Source organism: Sinocyclocheilus rhinocerous, unplaced genomic scaffold (genome assembly GCF_001515625.1).
Source record: "Sinocyclocheilus rhinocerous isolate Xijiao unplaced genomic scaffold, SAMN03320098_v1.1 scaffold173, whole genome shotgun sequence".
NCBI classification, from domain to species: domain Eukaryota; kingdom Metazoa; phylum Chordata; class Actinopteri; order Cypriniformes; family Cyprinidae; genus Sinocyclocheilus; species Sinocyclocheilus rhinocerous.
In genome coordinates, this window is record NW_015645056.1 from 5,379 (window position 1) to 27,129 (window position 21,751).

The following is a 21,751-nucleotide window of genomic DNA, read 5'->3' on the forward strand; positions in this document are numbered from 1 at the left end:
GGAGAACATGTGAGCGCCAGTGCAGAATCTTCAGCGTTTCCTGCTGTCTTGTTGATGAATGTTGATCATATGTCAAAAATAAACAATTATTTTGCTTGTGTTTATTGTGTTGATCTGATTTTCCCCCTCCTTTCCCACCTCACATGCATTTCAGGAAAAACTGCTTCAAACGGTATGTCACTTGCTGCTAAATGAGTGATTATCATGACATTTTTTATTCTACAAAAGGACTGCATTATATTATTCACAATTCATGATAGCCTATTTAAAATTAAAACAGATCTCTTGGAGCAGAAATATCCCTGATATTCTGAATATAATCTGATGCTTAACCTCTTAACTTAGCCTAACTAACTTTTATTTGAAATAAAGTTTTTGCATTTTATTCTTTAATAATTCATACAAATATAATCCAACAGGCCTTTTAGACATAGAGCTGGTATTTAATATGGTAAAATTCTGTATTCATCATTTATTTATCAAATGTAGATTTAAATGTATTTATCTAGTAATTGGTAATATTATTTATTTCTATTTATCTGTTTCAAATGTTTATCTGTCCTTATTTTTAACCACTTGTATAATTGATACGCAAAGTATTGTTGCAATTTCTAGAAGTCAGAAGTCAGAAAGAGCTTTATTACCAAGTATGTTTACACACACAAGGAATTTGACTTGGCGACAGGAGCTTACAGTGTAGAAGAAAGTACAGACATAGTGCAAACATGCATGATAGTGCAGACATACATAGAATAAGAATAAGACCAAACTGGAAGAGTAGTCTGGAAGTTTCACAATGCTCTAATTTAAAGCTAAAATTGATTTTAAGTAGTAAAGTTTTCTATTTTTATTTCAGGAGGAATGAATCGTCATGTAGACCCCATTCCTGGCACTCTGCTAAATCCACAGATAACCCCACCATCAACACCCCCAAATCTGAACCTAACCCTGTACCAGACCCCACTTGGCAGACCAAATATGATGCAGGGTGAGATTCTGAGGGTTTATATGTAATTGATATAAATTGAACTCCAATCAACAACATTAATTTGCTTTGTTTCGTTCCAGGTCACCCTCAAAAGACTTCACCAGCTGTTGGGGACAGACCAATCTGCGACAAGTATCCTGCCAGTTAAGCTCTGTGGGAAATATGGAAAGTGTAGAGCCCTCATCTCACGCTTTCTCAAAAGAGCAGCCTTTATTGAGCAAATCCAGTAGTGGAGCAGATCACCCAGTGCTTGAGAGTGCCATCAGCAAACCTACTTCTGCATGTAACCCGTTTTTATCAGGCAAAGCTGACCATAGTACACCTCGGGCTAGCACAGAAGGGATGTTTTATAGAGGCATTCCCAGTGATCTAGGAGTTCCCAATGACTTCCATAGATACCTACAGATCCCAATTGGCAATGGTGGACGAGTGAGTCCCAGCGTGGAGGAGCAAGCTAGCTCCAAATTCTCCTCCAATGGGAGATTCAACCATAGACCTGTGTGGCATATTCCTGAGAACAAGATATCCACTACTCAAGCTCCTTCTCCACCCTTGCGTAGTGATAGTTTCACTGCCACCAGAGTTCATGAAAAGAGCTTGGTGGGATCGTTCCCTGAAGGACTTTCTGTTTATCCGTCACAGAAACCTCACTGCAGAGCTGTGGACCGACATTTGGACGGGCATGAAGCGAGACACGGCTACAATCCACCTCCAAAAAAGGATTTTCTTCAGCCGTATCTTTTGGTTGAGGACTACCCTAATCAGTTAATCCCTACCAAACTCTTTTCCAAGTCAAGCACTGATGTTAGACAAGGCCAGAACCCGTTTACCTATGAACTTCAGCATCAGAGACAGCACAGCGATGATAGTACCTTTTCTGCATACCCCAACTCTGCATGTTCACCGAAGACCCAAAGTGTTGGGAGCTACTACCGAAGTCTTCAAGATTTGCCCACCAACACCGGCAGTCGAAACCAAACCAGAACCTCCATGGCCTTTGACCCTAACCATGAGGGCCAGGCTCATTTCCGTTACTACTGCATCACTGCCCAGCAGCCATCCTTGGAATCACCTACGCAGGGTTGGTTGGGAGATGAACGGAGGTCTGAAATAGGAACCACCCAAGGTGCCACAAACAGAACCTTTGTTGGTTCTCAAAAGGTTGTGAAGACCAAGTATACCCAGCCGTACCTCAGTGTACGGGAGAACAAGAGCTCCAACGGTTACAGCAAACAGGCCATCATTCCTCCTTCATCTCAAGCCACATCCCCTGTACCAAATCATCTGATTTCAAAGTCCAGCTCCGGGGAAAGAGAGACTCCAAAGAAGAAAGATGGAGTTAAGCTGCAGCCTTCCAGGCATGTACCAAATCACCAGACGGAGCAGAAGAACTCTGTGTCCACTTACCACCAGGACAATCCATGGATCAGCAAGCAGGATCACAAGATCTGTCCACACAAGACACCCATGTTGCACTCTTTGGCCCAGGAGAGCAAGAAGATGGCAGAAAAATTGGTAGCAGCCAAAGGAGGAGGTCAAGAATCAACTGATGCCATCGGTGGCAAACAGGGAAGACGGAGTGACCGCTATGCCACAACTCTACGCAACGAGATCCAACAGAAGAGGGCCCAGCTTCAGAAAAGCAGAAGTGCCGCTACCTTGACCTGCTCAAGTGAAGTTGAGGAGGACTCTGACATCTGGAAGTCCAATGAGACCTCCACATCATCTTCTGATGGTTCCTTCACCAACACGTACAAGGATCATCTGAAGGAAGCCCAAGCCAAAGTTCTGAAGGCCACATCGTTTATGAGGAGGGACCTAGAGCTTCCTGGGAATGAAGTTGCGCTGGGTCAACTTCCCAAAAAACCTGGGCCTGTTCAAGGGCAAGTCACCCGCATTGGGGGGCGTAAAAGGTTTCCAATGGATAAAAAGATACATTCCTTCTCTGAACCGGACAAGATCAATGAAGTAGGAGTTGAGGATAAGGCAGCTGGGTCCTTTGTGGACCGACATAAGTTCTTCGAAGGTTCCTGCAAACCAGTTCTCCAAAAGCCCATTCCAAAGCAAACCCTGCTAAGCCCCACTGAAGACCACAGTGAGAGAAAGACTAGATTAACTGGAGACAGTGAAAGCATCAGTCAGTCTCCCTTAAAACAGAGTAAATCAAGTCATGCTGACCTTAATACAGAAGAGCAGCAACGGCTCGGTACATTTGCGGAATATGAAGCTACATGGAACTTGCAGAAGAAGCTAGTGGAAAGAAGAACAACAGGCAGATATCATTCAGCTGAAAACATCCTGGACTCAGGCTTGGAGGAATCCAACAGCACAGTGTGTGTTCATGAAAGATCCCGTTCCTCCCCTTCTGCTGACTTCTACGGACAGGTAAGAATATTCGTTGTTTTGTCGTGATACTGAAAATGTCTTTGGTGGTCTTTTCATAAAGTTGGTAATTGAACATGGTCTACATTTCATTAGATGCACCATGGTTTCTCTGCAGAAGCAGATAATTGAGAGGTTGTATTGTTTGGTAATAGTCATAAAGAGTTTGCTGCTGGCACAGTGGATCAAGATGGGTGATATAATCTTTAAGAAGGGCTAGTCTGTCCTTCAGGTAGAAGAATCTTTGGCATCAGTGTAAATGGATCCACATTTCTTTCAGAAAATCCCTCTGCCACCCGGAAAGTCTCCTGTTGAATCTCCGCTTGAACCCAAGGACCAACAGAAGACCCGCATCTCTAGGTTAGGATTTCTTGTCTTTGTGAGCAATCTGAAATTATTATATTTTCAGTGATTTGCTAATGTACAGACTGATAATTAGTGTGTTTTATTGTAATTTCAACATCACAGTGTATCCGAAAGAGAGCATGGTCCACTCAACATCTGCGAGCCTCTAAAGTCCATCACACTGAATGTTCTGGAAAGTGATGTGGCGCCTCTTTCCTCCAACCAGAAACCCAGACTTGATGCCAGGCATTCTCCACCATTCTTCTCACATCATCTCCAGGTTCCAATGTCAGAGCAGCTGTTTCCTAAAAACAAAAGTCCTGAACAGCAGAGGTCTGCCCAACCCAAACACCTGGAAACTACATGCCCTTTCAGAGCCTCTCAGGAAATTAGAGTTCAGACCAATTCCCCTGAGCCAACTCAAGGACCATGTCCTTCAGAACATCTGGAGAGAGACAAAAGCCCAACCGCTGCACCAGAGGACAACCAGAGATCAGACACCGAGGGGATGTTATCACACTCTCTACATCTGTTAGATCATTCCTCCATTTCTCCCAAGCAGAGCGTTGACCTGACGGTAACCTCAGCCAGCAGAACACGTTCTCCTTCTCCTCAGTTCTCTCCACAGAGGCTCACAGATGAACCACCTGCAGCTGTGCAGAAAAAGGATCCATGCAGGTAAGTAGAGTTTTAGATACTTATAAGACAATAGGGGCTTTCGCACCAGAGGAACCTTTTTTGTAGTTCGTAAAACTATTTCGGAAGTTCCCACTTTTTGGCGTATTCGCACCACAGGAACTAGGAATGGTTTTAGTTCTAGGAACTCTGTTTGGGGGAACTGAATTAGCTCCTAATTCAGAGTAGTGTCTAAAACAGTTCTATAGGAACTATCAGTTATGTAAGTGTACGCTGATTGGCTAAATGCATACGAAACACCGGCTACCTGCCATTTTAAAAAATATTTACTCCACGAACATGGAAAACAGCTATAACGGCATTTACCTGTTGTCTGCAGCATTATGTTCTTTTCTTAGCCTCAATGATGTGTAACACTGCAAGTTGTCATAGGAGATTTCATCTCTTAGCCCAATTTTTTGCTCTTTTAATCGCATTAACCTTCTATATCCATTATCATGAAACCCATGACACACAACAAAAACAGCTCTGATCACGGCGTGCTACATTCATCGGTTGTTGACGTTTGTAAATGCCGTGCATAAAGACGTTGCTGTCGGCCGCTTCAGAGTTCCTGCTACTGTGTGAATGCAACCAGGAAAACGGCCCGAGGGAGAAATTGGTTCTCTAGGAACCACCCTGCTGGCTAGTTCCTAGAACTACGTGGTGCGAAAGCCCCTAATATGCTGTGGACGATTAATCTGCATATATTTAGCCATTTTAAGATGATAATTGTTGCCAATTTTTGTTCCCTATTGCAGTAATAAGATGGAGGAAACATCAGAGCCAAACACTGCTGGGCGGAAGGTCCCCATACAGATCGTCTGTACAGAAAACAGTTCAGAGAGAGAAAACCGAAACTATCCGCCACATGGTGAATCATCTGGAGGTTCTGAGGTGCCTAAAACTGGCCAACTAAGAAAACTAGATTCTCCAGAGCAATCGAAGTCGCCGTTTATTGCCTACACCCGCCCGGATCCAAGCAGAAATGCAGAACATCAGACTGACAAGATGGTACTAGACAGTAAAGTGCGGGTGAGGAGCAATGGTGTGGGCGAACACTTAGAGGAGGACCTGAAACGAGAAGAGCTGGCCAGAGATATCATGGGGAAGGACAAGAGTCTGGTGGACATCTTGGATCAGAGTAAAATGAAGACAACCATGGATCTGATGGAGGGAATATTTCCACAGGGGGAGCAGCTCTTGGAGGGAGCACAGCAGAGGAGGAAAGCAGCCTCCAAACAGACGTCTCCAAAAAATACACAGCAGAGGTACACTGCCTGAGAATCTCACAAAAACATTTCCAGTCTTCACATTATGTAAATGACATTATTTTGCATTTTTGGTAATGAGCATTATGGTAATAAATGTACTTAATGCAGAAAAAGCTAAGATTGGTCCTAAAACATGGTGCATTTAAAATATGGTTCATCAAAATGTAATTTCTTATTTCTTTCTTATTTCGGGTTAAATATGAGCCAGGTTATGATTTAACATTCGTTTGTGATTCACCCAGAGGAAAATGTGACATTTTCTGTTTTGTCATGTCGCTTTTATTTTTCATCATCAGCGTTACGTAAATGATTTGAAGGCTATAACCCGTTCTACCGGAGTTACATTGTTTGTTGTTTTAGTAGATCATCTGTCTTATTCATGACACCGGTTACAGCTTTAGAGTGAAAACCTGTACACTACTGCCCTCTACTGATACACACATATAGCAAGTATAATGTATTTGGCTTTAAATCTGTGACTCTGTTTCATGTTTGAGAATCATTAAACTGTATTTATATAGGGATTATTCTTTGATTTCTGAAGGGTGGAGGACAATTTGGCGTCATCAGTGTCATTAGTGAGCAGTTCGTCGTATTATAGCACTTCTGCACCTAAAGCAGAGCTGCTCATAAAGATGAAGGACATGCAGGAACACATGGAGGAACAGGATTCAGAGGATGAACTCTATTATGACCTCTCCAACAAGAAGGTACAAGTTTTATGTCCGTTTTGTTGCTTAGTTTTTACTTTAAAGGGGCACTAAGCGATTTTTGCCAAACATTGTTAATATTTGAAAGCACCAAAAAAAACAGGCCCATGCCCCAACAGGAATTCACCCCTATTTTGATATCTCCGTTCCCCACAACAAGGGGAACTCGTGGCCTAATGGTTAGAGAGTCGGACTCGTAACCCAAAGGTGGGTGGGGGGAGTGAATCATCAAAAGCGTTTTTCAAAAATTGCGTAGTGCACCTTTAATTGTGTTGTATTGGTAGCCCCACCCACAAATGTTCTCATTGGTTGCTCTACATATGACATATGTTCTGATTGGTTGCAAGTTCAACATTTTTGCTTTCAGTGAGAACAGAAAAAATTGTTGATGATTAGTTGATCATCATACATAAAGGTCAGATTTCTGCACTCAATCACCTTGAGTGCAGAGCAGTTTACACTATGTACAACATTTCACACTGTTTACAACATTTTGCAAACATTTTAGACTATTTACATTTCAGTGCAGTTTGTATTCTGTATACAACTGTATATGACAAATAAAAATATTGAAAAGTATCTTTAAAAAAATGTGAACTCATGGCATAGTATATAATTTTTTTATTTTTTTTATTTAAATAAACTTTTTCAAAACGCATTTATTCTTATTGCTTAAAATCTGCATACATTTGTTAATTGTGAAAACAATTACATTTATTCAGTTAAGCATCTCTGCATTAATAACTTATTCTGTCAGGATTGTATCTATGTTTGATGATTGTATAGACGTTATAGATGTTTTTGATTCTTAAAGTGTTTTTGTAATTTCTGTCTGTCTGCAGCAAGAGTTGATTGACAGCCTAAGTAAGAAGCTGCAGGTGCTGCGAGAGGCGCGTGAAAGTCTGCAGGAAGATGTGCAGGACAATAACGTTCTGGGAGAGGAAGTGGAGGCCACTGTACAGACTGTCTGCAAACCCAACGAGCTGGAGAAGTTTCGCATGTTCGTCGGCGACCTGGACAAAGTGGTCAGTCTGCTGCTGTCGCTGTCCGGTCGACTGGCCCGCGTGGAAAACGCCCTGAACAGCCTGGAGGAGGGAATATCAGTGGACGAGAAGGTATAAATGAGATGCATGTGAAATATTTTTTTTATCTTTTGTTTCATACTGAGCCTCTCAAATGACGTACACACAAAAATATATTTAGCGTGGCCACAAATTAAGAATCTGTTCCCACTACTTATTAATTAGTTCACTCGTTTTAGTATTTCATGTCAACGTTGCACTAATTTGTTCCCTCATTTAAGTAAATCGTAGCAACCTAGTACTAGTTTGTTACCTTGTTTTAGTTAAACTGCGTCCACGTTGTACTAATTAGTTCCCTTGTTTTAGTAAATTGTGTCCACGCTGTATTAATAAGTTCCCTTGTATTAGTAAATCGTGTCCACGCTGTGTTAATTCGTTCCCTAGTTTTAGTAAATTGTGGCCACATAATACTAATTAGTTGCCTTGTTTTAGTAAATCTCAGCCACGTTGTACTAACTAGTTCCCTCGTTTTAGTAAATCATGTTCACATAGTACTAATTTGTTCCCTCATTTCAGTAAATCGTGTCCACATTGTATTAATTCGTTCCCTCGTTGCAGTAAATCGTGTCCACGCTGTATTAATTCGTTCCCTCTTTGTAGTAAATCGTGTCCATGCTGTATTAATTCGTTCCCTCGTTGTAGTAATTCGCGACCACACTGTATTAATTCGTTCCCTCGTTTTAGTAAATCGTGTCCACGCTGTATTAATTTGTTCCCTCATTTCAGTAAATCATGTCCACATGGTATTAATTCGTTACCTCCTTTTAGTACATCGTAGCAACATAGTACTAATTCGTTCCCTCGTTTTAGTAAATCATGAACACATAGTACTAATTCGTTCCTTCATTTTAGTAAATTGCGTCCACACTGTATTAATTCGTTCCCTCATTTTAGTAAATAGTGTCCACACTGTATTAATTAGTTCCCTTGCTTTAGTAAATCGTGTCCACGCTGTGTTAATTTGTTCCCTAGTTTTAGTAAATTGTGGCCACATAGTACTATTTCATTCCCTCGTTTTAGTCAATTGTGTCCATGTTGTACTAATTCATTCCATCATTTAAGTAAATCATAATTAGTTCTAACAGACAGAAAAAAACACAATTTATGAATGGTTTGTACAATAAACACTTGTGTGTCGTACTTTCAGCACACTTTGACTGAAAAACGCAAACTGCTGATTCGCCAGCACGAAGACGCCAAAGAGCTGAAGGAGAACTTGGACCGAAGGGAACGTCTGGTTTATGAGATTCTGGCCAGTCACCTCAGCGAAGAGCATCTCGCAGACTACCGGCACTTCGTCAAAATGAAGTCAGCGCTCATCATTGAGCAGCGTAAACTGGAGGATAAGATCAAACTGGGTGAAGAGCAGCTCAGATGTCTGAAGGACAGTCTGCCGCTGGACCAGAGACTGCTGTACTGAACCATACTGAACTCTGGACTGGTCTAGACTGGACTGGACTATGTTAAGTTCAGCCTGGACTCTCAGACTCTTGTTGGAAACTAGACTCTAAGCAGAAGTATTTCATATCTGCTTGTGTGCATTGGACAGAAGCGGACAGTAGTGAAGTATTTATACTTAAGAGTGTTTTTCTTTAGAAAACTTTACTTCACAACATTCCAAACCATAATATTGTACTTTTTACTGCACTACGTTTCATATTAAATATCATTTAGTACTTAATTACATTAGAAATCTAGTACTTTCTTACTTTTACTCAAGTAAAAGTAATTCAAAGATTTACTTGAGTACAAGAAAGTACTACATTTTTAGTGTTCTTAAGTAGTAAAGGTAAAAAAAACAACTTTTATTTATGAAACGTAGTGCAGTAAAAAGTACGACATTATGCTTTGGAGTGTAGTGAAGTAAAAGTTTTCACTCTGATTAAGTGCAGATACTTTGAGTAAAGTAAAAATAATTCACTACTGTCCACCTCGGATAGATTTATTACCATCAACACAAAATCATTCTTATATCAGTTCTGTGCTTTTCATTGATTCCAGTATTCTGTAATATAGCATTTTAGTGAATTCATGCTTTGAATCCGCTCGTTTTCCTGTTTTTTTCAAGGATCTTATAAAGTTTTTTCTACCTGTATATTGTACACATTTAATTTATTTTGCAGCTGAAAGCTAATGGTGCTATTAACTGAAAGGATAGATCTGCTTATTCTTGACTAGATCCACACTGAAAGCTGTTTTACTCATTTTCATGTATGTTTTAAACGTTCCTGTTGTTTGTTTTTAACATCATTAAATATCAATCATTAATAGGAAGGGAGGTTCAGAATATCTCTACTCGTATCTAAAATATGAACCTGTGAACCAGAAAAATAATTTGCGATATACTGTTCATAAACACGCTTGCAGTGCATTTCTGCTGCAATAAATTGGAATAAAAATACAAATATGTATTGCAACTTTTGTTGTAGCTCTTCATAGTTATGGATGCGGATCCAGTTAATTCATCTGTCTGATACCACACTTGCTCCAAGGGAATGATTCATAAATATTTGCTGTAAACAAGAATAAAATGAAGTTATTTAATGACTCGTTCTGGAGCCTCACCCACCCTCATGATTTTATGATCTTTATGAGTCACTGTGTTTTCCAATATGAGGCTAATGATCTCAGACTCCTCATTGTTTGATTTTATGATGTTGACCGTGATCATGAGCCATGGTCAATCATTCACAGAAACATATTCACCAGCTTATTTGCCCAGGATTTCTGAGAAGCAGGAAGTTGAGTTTCAGACGGTTTCCAGTCCAACGCCGAGCGCTGAAGACGAAGGAAATGCTGAGAGAAGATTCAGTTGCACATGAAGAGAAACTCACGGATCAGTGGACTGGGTGCTGATATGGTAATATGATCATTTTATACTTTTAATTATAATTTATTTGTAACTTTGATGCATGGAAATACTATTTTAAGATGTCCATAAAGAGCTTGAAAAAAAGGAATGACTATATGTTTGAAAGTCAGGTTTATATAAAGTCAGTTTTCATTTCATTGAATTGTAAATGTAAAATAGCGAAGTATCACATGTCTCATTGTAATATATGACAGAAAACAGTCTGTTATGTGATGGGAATATGCAAATAAGGGGCTTATGCTTATGTAAAGTAATCATATTCATATGTATATTTACACTACCATTCCGTTTGGAAGTAAATTCGTGCTTTTATTCATCAAGGACACATTTAATTGATCAAAAGTGACATTTATAATGTTACAAAAGATTTTTCAGATCAGCATATTAGAATGATTTCTGAAGATCATGTGACACTGAAGACTGGAGTAATGATGCTGAAAATACAGCTGCGCATCACAGAAATAAATGATATTTTAATAAATTCACATGGAAAACGTATATTTTAAATTGTATTAATATTAAACAATATTACTGTTTTTTTTTTTTCGTAAATAATATAAATTCCGCCTTAGTGAGCAAAAGAGACTTCTTTCATCAACATTGAAATAAATCTTTCCGACCACAAACTTTTGACTTTTGAACATATATATATATATATATATATAGAGAGAGAGAGAGAGAGAGAGAGAGAGAGAGAATTAAATATGTACAACATAAAAAATAAGAAAGGCCAAAAATCTAACTTGATTAAGGGGCTGTGAGCCAAAAGTAAATGTTGCTATATTATATTATATTATATTATATTATATGTATAAAAATATGTTTTAAATCAGATTCGCTTATATATATATATATATATATATATATTATTTTATTTTATTTTATTTATTTTTTTATTTTTTATTTTTTTATTTTTATTTTTTTTCAATGAAAAAAAAAGTTATAACAAAATATAAATTAGAAATGAAGATAGGCCTATGCTTTAATACCATATTTTCCCCCCTCTTTTTATGACATGGCAAGGCGGGCCAAATCAAAGGTCATCCAGCTCCAAATTTGGCCTGCGGGCCCTGGTTTGGGCATCACCGATTTAAAGGAACTGACAAAACTTTTCGACAATTAAATAGGTTAAAAATTGAATAGTAACTGTGACCTAAATTGTGACAGCACCTACTTTCTTTATTCATCCGTGTACATTTTAATCTAATTTAATTATTCATCATTCTTAATACAACAAAGGGTGATGAACCTGTTATTTGTCAACAGCTGTATGATATTTCGGCACAAACGTCCATGGTAACAATGCATGACCTTTAGGTGAGGTATTACATTTCTGTTTGGTTTCTGAAACATAAGCAACAGGAAGCTGGTGATCTAAATTGAATCTCTGTGTTTCTCTTTCTCTCAGAGGGATGTCTGAGAGCTTTGTTTGCCAGGTTTCTTAGAGACGGCATTGGTTAGTTAAACCCACAACAAGCAATTAACTCCATACAGACCTGCAGTCACGTTCAACCGCTTCAGAGAGACGATCGAGGCTCTTCACGATGGATGTTTTCCAGGAGGAACCCGCGGTTTGAGACCGGATGTCATGCCTTACCTCGTCCACACGGCGCATGCGCAGTTCGCGGCGCTCTGGTTTGGGACGGTCGGCTGGACGCTTGTTATTGTAACCGTCGGGCTGGTGGAGTGGAGGGTTTGGGAAGTGTCCGATCTCTCGGTCATCACCTCTGGATTGGCTTGGGTTGGTATTTGGAGAGTGTGTTTTTATAGCCACGCTCCGATTTTATCTGACAATCAGATCATGTTCTGTCAGCGGATTCGTTTGTCGGAGTCGTTCACGCCACCGGAAATCGTCGCGGCGCAGGTGCTGATGCTCGTGGCTCTGATTCTCGGATTGGCGGGAAACGCCAGCGTCGTTTACGGCCTCAGGAACGTTTACTTCGGATTAAACAAATTCAAGCCCATCAGATTAGCGTTTTCTTCTGGTGGGGTTTTGCTTATTCTTACCGGTGCTTCTGCGCTGGTTCCTGTGTGCTGGAATCTCAATTCCGTTGTAAACAATCAGACTATATCGTTCCCGGCGGAGTTTCGCATGCCATCCGCTCCGGTGAACCAGTCCATCGGACCCGGAATCATCGTGGGGATTTTTGCATCCATCCTGCTGGTTTTTAGCGGGATGGTCTTTCTGTCCTACAGGGCCCCGTTCGTGCTGGAGCCCAAAGTGAGGCCATCCAGGCCCGGAGAATGTGCATTGGGAACCCATGTGAACCATCATGGAATTGACAATCCAGCTTTCCAAAGCTGAGATGTGTGAGACTGTTTTCAGGACGGATGCTTTTAAATATTAATGAAAAAAAATTTGTTTTATAATAATATTTTTAAATTCCTCTTGTGTTCTGAATAGCATTACATTTAAAATATTTGTTGTGGAGTGAGGGGAACTAAAATCTGTTAAATGAGCAATATCACTCGAGTACGAGAGCGATACCGGCTCTATATCAGCGGCTGTGATTAGGCCAGAGGCCAACTTGAATAGCCTACGATCGAAGTAGGAAACTCCCGATTGCGCGGGTTCCTGTTTAAATGACTGTACAGTATTTCACCTGCGAAATTTCACCGAGCAGCAATAGACTAAATATTTCTGCCTTAAGTCACACCGACTGAAAATTGCAATTTTGAGAGAAATAAAACACAGATAAGTTGCATCTGTGTATAAGTCACGTTTTATTATTACATTCAGAAATCATGTAAAATACCGGTACATTAAACAAAACATTTACAAACATCATAAACACTATTAACAGATTTTAATTCCTCTCACTCCACAACAAATCCTTTAAATGTAACGGTATTCAGAACACGAAGAATTAAAAATATTATTATAAAACAAATATTTTTTTCCTAAATATATAGGCCTATATATTATTAAATAAAGCTAAACAAACTAGCGGCGTGTGGTAAATGTGCTAAACAAACTTGGGCTGAAGTAGCCTACCTCATTCATTCATTTGGGAACTGCATTATATGATGCATTTTATAAGTTGTAGCCAAGCGGCAACCTCTCGCTCTCTCTCGTGAAGCCAACACGGAAGTGACTTAAACTGTAATTCATCGACTGGCCGCTAGAGGCTGGCTGCAAAAGGGAGTCAATCCCATAGACCCCCCATGTTAAAATGCCCAACTTTACAGCAGAAAAAAACATGTTTACAGCCTGGCTACGTCCATGTTTTTATACAGTCTATGGTTGTAGCACATTTCTAGATTTTTAAATCTAGCTTAAAAACGTATTTGTTTGACAAGGCTTATAATCTGTATTAACACTTTCCTGCCTTACATTTTATTGTTTTTTTTATTATACTTTGTGTATTTTTACGTAAATGTGTTTTTGTGTTTTCATTTTTTATTTTGTTGTAAAGCACATTGGACAACCATGGGTTGTAATTAATGGTGCTATATAAATAAATTTGCCATTGCCATTTCAAATGATAAAATACATAATTCTGGAAAACACGGTATACACACTGTAAAAAAACGTAAAATTCAACTTGATTTTTAAAGTTGGATTAATATAATTTATGCTGAAATGACTATACAACCAAGTTGATTATATGTTTAAAAAAGGCAGCAAACTGAACCTAAGTTTTTAATTAAAAATAGGTGGATTTTTAAAAATATATATTTCACCTGTTTACATTCTAATTGCATTGTATAAAATTTTTTCCTTGCTTTTTAGCTTATTTGCCATTGTTTTTGTGTTTTTATATTTTATCTCTATAGGGTTTTTTGTTGTTGTGTAGAGGGTCTGTCATTATTCACAGCACTCTTGCTGTATACTGTTATATGAAACGTTATATGAAGCACTGATTTTGTATAATATTTGAATTTCATAGTTATTATAAAAATATACCTTAGATATCTATTCATGCATTTGGAAGACACTTTGATCCAAAGCGACTTTGCATTTAAATAATACATTTTGATAAATTCATGCCTTCACTGGAAATTAAACCAGTGACCTCGGCGTTGCTAGCGGCATGCTCTCTTTGAGCTATATTAATATTTATATTTAAAATTACGCACTTGATGTTATTGAGCATGTGAGGTAGTAAAAAGTAAACTTTTCTGTACTTAAACCCGAAGTTAGGAGCAGAACTGACTGTAGGAAACACTTCATTACTGTAAGAAGAATAGAAAGGCTTGGACAGGGAATTATGAGTCAGACTGTAATCCTGATGATTAGGTCAATGAAGGAATTAAATGGATTATTTACCCTGATTTGTTGCTTTATATAATTGTTGTGTAAGAAGCTTCAAATGGATATAAGCTGAGAGACCAGATTCATTTTTTTCCATCAAGGTTTTATGCACTAAAAGTTTGTACTTCATTAGTGATAAGCAAGTACACACTAGTACGCTACTCTGTACTACAATGAGATTAAATTGAGTTTAGTGCCACAGGCCTCCATGTACAGTACTGATCAAAATTTTGGAATAATTAAGATTTTTTAATGTTTTTGAAAAAGCCTCTTCTGCTCACCAAGGCAGCATTTGATCAAAAATACAGTAAAAATACTCTGATTGCAATATATATTAAACTGTAATTTATTGCTGTGATGCGCAGCTGTATTTTCAGCATCATTGCTCCAGTCTTCAGTGTCACATGATCTTCAGAAATCATTTTAATATGCTGATTTGCTGCTCAAGTGTAATCAATTATTACTAATTATTATTAATAATGTTTCTTATTATTTTCAGTGTTGAAAATAGTTCTTGCTGCTTTATATTTTTCCTTTTTTTCCAGGATTCTTTGATGAATAGAAGGTTCAATGAACAGCATTTATTTGAAATAGAAACTTTTTGTAACATTATAAATGTCTCTACTGTCACTTTGGATCCATTTAATGCGTCATTGATAAATAACAGTATTAATTTCTGGTTTCCCCAAATATATTGTGCAGCACGACTGTTTTCAACATTGATGATAATCAGAAATGTTTCTTGAGCAGCAAAAATTCAGCTCTGATCACAACATTCAATTACATTTTGCTCTATATTGCAATTAAAAACACTTCATTTAAATTGCAATAGCCTAATATTTCACAGTTTTTACTGTATTTTTTTATATCAATTAAATTCTCCCTTGGTGAACAGAATAGACTTCTTTTAGAAACATTAAAAAATCTTACCAACTCCAAACTTTGTGTAGTGTAGGTATAGTGTAGCTATTCATAACCTCACACTTCATTCTTTGAAAAAGTGAAATTTTAGCCCATAAAACCGCACAGATGCACACTATGAAATGTTTAAGTACTATGAAATGGGATGCTGTAATTGTGCTTTCACATACTCCTCACTTATTTGGGAAGGATAGCATGCAAATTGGCAACTTAAGACCTTAATTAGCTCATTTAGGATCTCTTAAGCATCCTTGAGTATACAGTGGTGCTGGAAGCTGAACTTGCGTCACTGAGGCTCTGGCTTCGGTCCACGGCTGTAGGTGTGGATCTCTCATCTCGACCCTCTGGAGACCCGGCTCATGTGAACCGGAGCGGAGGATGGCAGTGGCAGGGCACGTGAAACGCTCTCCAGACGATCACTGCACTAATTGTTAGGCTGGAAGTGCAGTCTGTGCCAAAGCAGTTCTCTTTGAGCTCCACATTGTGCCAAGACCGACAGCAGCAGAACAAAAGGCCTCTCTTACGCGTTGAAGTAGCACCAAATACAAGCTCAGTAAACACAGACTCCTGCTCAGTGTGGAAGATTGTTTCCATAATGGGATAAAAAAAAAAATTTTGTTTTTTTTGCAATTTTGAGTTTACATCTCACAATTTAGTTTTTGTTGTTGTTGTTGTTGTTGTTTCTCTTACACAGTCAATTGCAAATTTATATCTCACAATTTTGACTTTTTCTGAGTTTATATCTCACAATTCAGATTTTTGTTTCCAGAATAAAAAATTAAAATTGTAATTACAAATTTTTATATCTGTTAATTGTACTTTGTACTTGTACTATGTACTTTACTGAACTGTTCTCCGTTCTGTACTTTTTTTTTTTTTTTTTTTTTTCCACAAACAAGAAAAAAGAATATCTTGCAATTCTGAGGAAAAAAAGGTCAGAGTTGTGAGATATAAACTTGGAATTGCGAGAAGTCATATCACATAAAAGTCATATCACAAAATTGTGAGATAAAAAGTCATAATTACCTATATAGTTTAATATATATAATACCTATATAATAATAATTCTGATGTTATATCTCGCAAATTTGACTTTTTTTCTCAGAAATCTGAGTTTATATTTCACAATTGCCAGTTAACATTTTGCAATTCTGAGAAAAAAAAGTTGTGAATTATGAACTCAGAATTGCAAGATATATTCTCAGTTCATAGCTCACAATTCTCACTTTTTCTCTGAATTGTGAAATATATCTGAATCATGAGATATAAACTCAGAATTGCAAGAAAAAGTCAGAATTGTCAGATAAAACGTTGCCATTTTTCTTAATTTCATTTTTTTATTCCATGGCAGAAACATGCTTCCATTCAGAAATTAAGTAAACCTGATTTAAGCAGGTTAATATATTTAGCATCAATCAAATTTGTTTCAGTTTCATACATTTGAACTTACTGAATATTGCTTGTTCCACACATATTTTCATACTTTTTAACTTAATAAATATAATTGTTTTCGCAATGAACAGATTTGTACTGCTTCGAAGCCATTTAAATAAATGCATTTTGATAATTTGATAATTTAATTAGTTAAATAGATGCATATACTTATAATAAACTATATACTGTGATTTTTTGAGGTCTGAAATCTGACCCGTTTAATTTCTGCATAACTGACAAATATGCATCACATTAAGTTTATTAGTTTATGTTCAAACTGTCTAATCCAAATTTAACATGCAATTCAAATACATAAATCTCAAACTAATGCCTAAATGTTTTTAGCAATAGGAATTCTTTAATGGGACTAAAGAAAATCATGCGTTGAGGGATGCATTTCATCCATATGGCTGATTATCATAAAGGAAGTGGGCAGGAAGTCGTCTGCACCATGTGCTCCTGATAGTGAACAAACCTTTGTATGTAAAGATGGGAAGATTAGCATGCAAAATTATAATGAGTCCATTGTGGAAAGCCAACAATGAGAACTTTGATTTGACGGCATGAACCCGGGCCGATAGACACGGACACTTAAAACACTTCCTAAGTTAAAACACTTCAGACGAGAAGCTGAAGGGATTTAGAAAGATGATCAAAGACATATTCCTCATGAAGAACATTGTGCTGTTATGGGCTCCAATCCATCAGGACACTTCAGAGATCACACACTCTGGATTTCTCTTGTACAATAATTGTCTAATGTAATGCAATTTTGTTTCAATGAAGATAACTGAAGGTCCATCACTTTCACCAAAGAACGTGGATTAATAACTGTTTCTTTCAAGACATAGGGCCTATTGCAAATTGAAATTAAAACTAATTGGCACATCCAACCAGTGTTTGAATAGATGAATGTGAGATGAAATGACTGCATATTTTACACCTGTTTGTCTCTGTAAATCAGGACTTAAAACCGTTTCAGCTCTTGCTTTTCAGTACCACAACTCATAATATGTGATATTTTTTTTAACTTGAAATATACAGTTATAGGGAGTTCAAAAGTCTGAGAGGAACACATTGAAAATCTGTTTAAACTTGGGAATAAAGTTTTTAGAGTTTGAAAAAACAAACAAAATATCATTATGTAAAACGAAGATTTTTTTTCTTCAAATTTGATGTAGTACAAATTAAATCTGTACTACATGAAAAACAGCACTGAAAATCTGATTAAAAGAGAAAAATGCAAAATAAATAAATACTGCAAAAAAGCATTTTCACAAGTGATCTCAGATTTTAAGCATTTTTAAAGTAGTCTTAATTTGTGATCATCACACTCATAAATGTGTCTTTAAACTAAGAAATAAAGCATACGGCACAAACAAATGAAAATGAAAAGCTATTTTAGTGAAAACTGTTTTTTCCCGACATTTTGTTTTTTGCTTATCAGCAGCACAGTTCAGAATATTAGTTTTTATTATTATTTTTGTCTATTTACTTTTTTTTAAAGATAATAATATAAGCAAGGGAGTTCAAAAGTCTGAGAGGAACACATAAAAATTCTATTTAAAGTTGCAAATGTTCACTTTAAAAAAAAACATTATGATGCAAAATGAAGGTAAAAAAATTTCCACTGTTTCTAAGTCACTAATCAAATATAAACAAATGTATTATAATACATGAATAAAATTCCATTAAAGAAATTCAATGCAAAAAGCATTTTCTCAGACCTTTGAACCCCAATAAATCGATTTAAGCATTTTAAAATAGTCTTTCTTAATTTATGAGCCTCACAAGTTGATATTATCATAAATATGCATGTTACAACATACTTGTGTGAAAACTCACATTTGTTGACATTTCGTGAGCACAAAAATAAAAAATGCAGAAAAATCGAGACAAACATTCAGCTGATTTATTGACTGATCATCAACTTTGGTACTTTGACATTTTAGAGAACGCAAGGTAGCCTATAATATCATCTTCCTCTCATTCAATCACTCTCTTTTTAAATATAAAAACCAACTCATTCTCGATCTCATGAAAGTGCCTATAAATAGTACGCCAAATAAAAACGAAAACTCGTGGTATTGATAAGCAAAAATGGACTTTGGCGTGTATATGCTACGCGATGGGTAGGTTTAGGGTTGTGGGGTAGATGCGTATCATACACTCTAAAAAAAATGGTGCTATATAGCACTAAAAGCGGTTCTTTGGCTCGTAATCATAGGGGAACCACTTTAGTGATATTTAGCACTTATTTTTACAGGTGCTATATAGCATTTTGTCAAATGGTGCCATGTAGAACCATAAGAGGTGCCATATAGCACTTTTTCTCAACAATGGTGCACCAATCATAACTCATCCATGGCTCCCAGCATGCATTGCGACATGAATAAATTATGCAGCTGCATTGTCTTAGTATTTTCTTTTGTTCTTACTATTGAACTATACAGGGGCTTACAGGTTTTACGGTAGTGGTGCTATATAGTACCTCATCGACTCCAAAGAACCGCTGAAGAACCTTTTTTTTTTTAGAGTGTATGTACGCGAAACCTGCGTATTATATGCACGACAAACACATGCGTAGCATATACACGCCAAAGTCCATTTTTGCGTATCAATACCACGAGTTTTCGTTTTTATTTGGCGTACTATTTATACGCATTAGTGATATTTAGCACTTATTTTTACAGGTGCTATATAGCATTTTGTCAAATGGTGCCATGTAGAACCATAAGAGGTGCCATATAGCACTTTTTCTCAACAATGGTGCACCAATCATAACTCATCCATGGCTCCCAGCATGCATTGCGACATGAATAAATTATGCAGCTGCATTGTCTTAGTATTTTCTTTTGTTCTTACTATTTGCTTTTATTTTTGTTGTGACTTTTTAGTGCCCTGTTTTGTGATGTTCAAAAATCATATCAAAATTATCAGAATCGTAGTCATTAAAACCTAAGTTGCACTTTCTCGGAAAGTTTGCATCATTTGTTTCCACGATTAGTAAAGTGTGGTTTCATTAGAATCACATTCACGTGCAGATTTGGGTTTGAGCTTATAAAATGATTCACAAAATGATTTGTAATCAAAAAATGAAGTCTAATCTGCCCAAAAAACTAAAAACAGCAGCATTATCTTTACAATCTTTGAATATATATGATAATTTCAGTGCAAAACTATTTGTTAATTAGTTGAAGCAAACTGTGTGCTCATTAATTAATAATCTCACACATATTCTGTCCTCCCGCGTGGAGAGCGTTCCGGACGCGTCATTTGAGCTCTGTCTAGCGCTATAGATTGGTGTAGCGAACACGTTTCGTCTTGCATAAACAAGCAAGAAGTGACCAACAAGAAACCAGCCACCAAATGCAAAAACCCAGCCGTCCAGCCGAGGAAAAGCACATCTCCGAACTCCCACCGAGGAACCACGCTTGGCACGCTTTCGTCGAAGAACCGGAGAACCGTCAGATGTGCCACATACGAGACCGGCACGAGACCGAGGACACCTGCGACGATGCTAAACATCCCGCCGAGCATCTTCAAGGTCCGTTTGGCTTTGAAGCTCTCCGTGCGTCTGCAGCTGTTCACCAGGTTGATGCCCGGGATGGCGAATAACAGGCCGATTAAACCCGTCGCCACAGCGGTGCACATCAGGATTCGGGCCAGTCGGATGTCCGATGGGAGACCCAGAAGAGTGTTGTATGGCAGGCACTCGGTCACCCCCAGATCCTGAACCACGCAGGCTTCCCACAATCCCAGCTGGAAGCTCTCGGTGGGCAGGAGCGCGGTGGAAAGTGTGAGCCACTGTGGTATCATGAGCGTGACCAGCGAACACAAGCAGGCGACCAGCGAGAAAAACACACCCAGCAGCTCCAGAGTCCGTAATCCAGGGTCCATGACCACTGCTCTCCTCCTCCTCCCTGTCTACTATAGTTAGTAGACTGAGAAGTGCAGAGAGCTGACAGCAGTGATGGGGTGGGTGGGCAGAAGCTCTGATTTCTCTCAGCATAGAGACGCAGACAACAGCAGAATTCACCCAGTGTTGGGGAAAGTTACTTCAAAAAATTACCTAGGTAATGGAAGCCTGTTTCCGCCACTGAATAATAAAAAATAAAAAAGATAATTGTGACTTTTTATCTCATACTTTACATCTCGCAATTCTAACTTTTTTTTTTCTCAGAAGTGCCTGATACAAACTTGCAATTCTGACTTTTTTTTTCTCTCTCAGAAACTCGCAATTGTGCGAAATGAAGTCAAAATTACGAGATAGGCTATAAACTGTCAATTCTGAATTTTTTACATCTCGCAATCCTGCGAAGCATTCTGGAAGAAGCTCTGGGTTGCGTCTCCCGATAACGCGGTCTCTTAGCGCGCTACGAAGACTCTAAAGGTATGCCTTAACCAAAGGTGTACCATTTCTAGGCGTGTTCCCCGAACTATACTTTAGAAGGTTGCTTACCAGGGGCGATTCTAGGATTTTCATTTTAAAATTAACGACTTTATTCCACATTTTCGTCTCTACTGCGTCACTTTGGACGCGCGTTGGCCGCTTGAGAGCACGTGCACGCGACAGGAAGTAAGTGCGCAAGACTGTCCCAGATCTTAAAAACGCCAGAACGCAGTGCCCTTAACGCACACTAAACCCACAGTGTATCCCATTAGTTAGTGTATCCCATCATGCATCATGTTCTGGAAATAAATCGTGAGACTTTTTGCCAAGATCGCGCGAGAGGTCACGGAAACCTTTCCAGTGCAAGTTAAATATTAATATAATAATTAGATATTACATATAATTTGGTAGAAAAACAGT

At 38.0% G+C, this 21,751-nt stretch overlaps 2 protein-coding genes across 3 annotated transcripts in view; one reads left to right on the forward strand and one right to left on the reverse strand.

Annotated features, from left to right (window-relative positions):
• The window catches only part of LOC107705119 (protein Shroom2-like), a 10,830-nt gene extending 1,760 nt beyond the window's left edge, over positions 1-9,070 (forward strand). The window contains exons 1-9 of one of the 2 annotated variants that reach the window (XM_016508261.1): positions 50-172; positions 857-988; positions 1,069-3,373; positions 3,651-3,730; positions 3,839-4,393; positions 5,152-5,661; positions 6,209-6,374; positions 7,217-7,489; positions 8,604-9,070. In XM_016508261.1, coding sequence (XP_016363747.1) covers positions 144-172; positions 857-988; positions 1,069-3,373; positions 3,651-3,730; positions 3,839-4,393; positions 5,152-5,661; positions 6,209-6,374; positions 7,217-7,489; positions 8,604-8,876 — 4,323 coding nt within the window. In that variant the 5' untranslated portion in view covers positions 50-143 and the 3' untranslated portion in view covers positions 8,877-9,070. Of the gene's footprint in view, positions 1-49; positions 173-856; positions 989-1,068; positions 3,374-3,650; positions 3,731-3,838; positions 4,394-5,151; positions 5,662-6,208; positions 6,375-7,216; positions 7,490-8,603 lie in introns of those variants that run through there. The other variant, XM_016508260.1, reaches the window with a different exon arrangement.
• An 11,096-nt stretch (positions 9,071-20,166) lies between these two features.
• Positions 20,167-20,838, reverse strand: LOC107705108 (putative claudin-24). The gene has a single exon (XM_016508251.1). The coding sequence runs from the start codon at positions 20,836-20,838 to the stop codon at positions 20,167-20,169; it is 672 nt and encodes a 223-aa protein (XP_016363737.1).
• Positions 20,839-21,751: the final 913 nt, after the last annotated feature.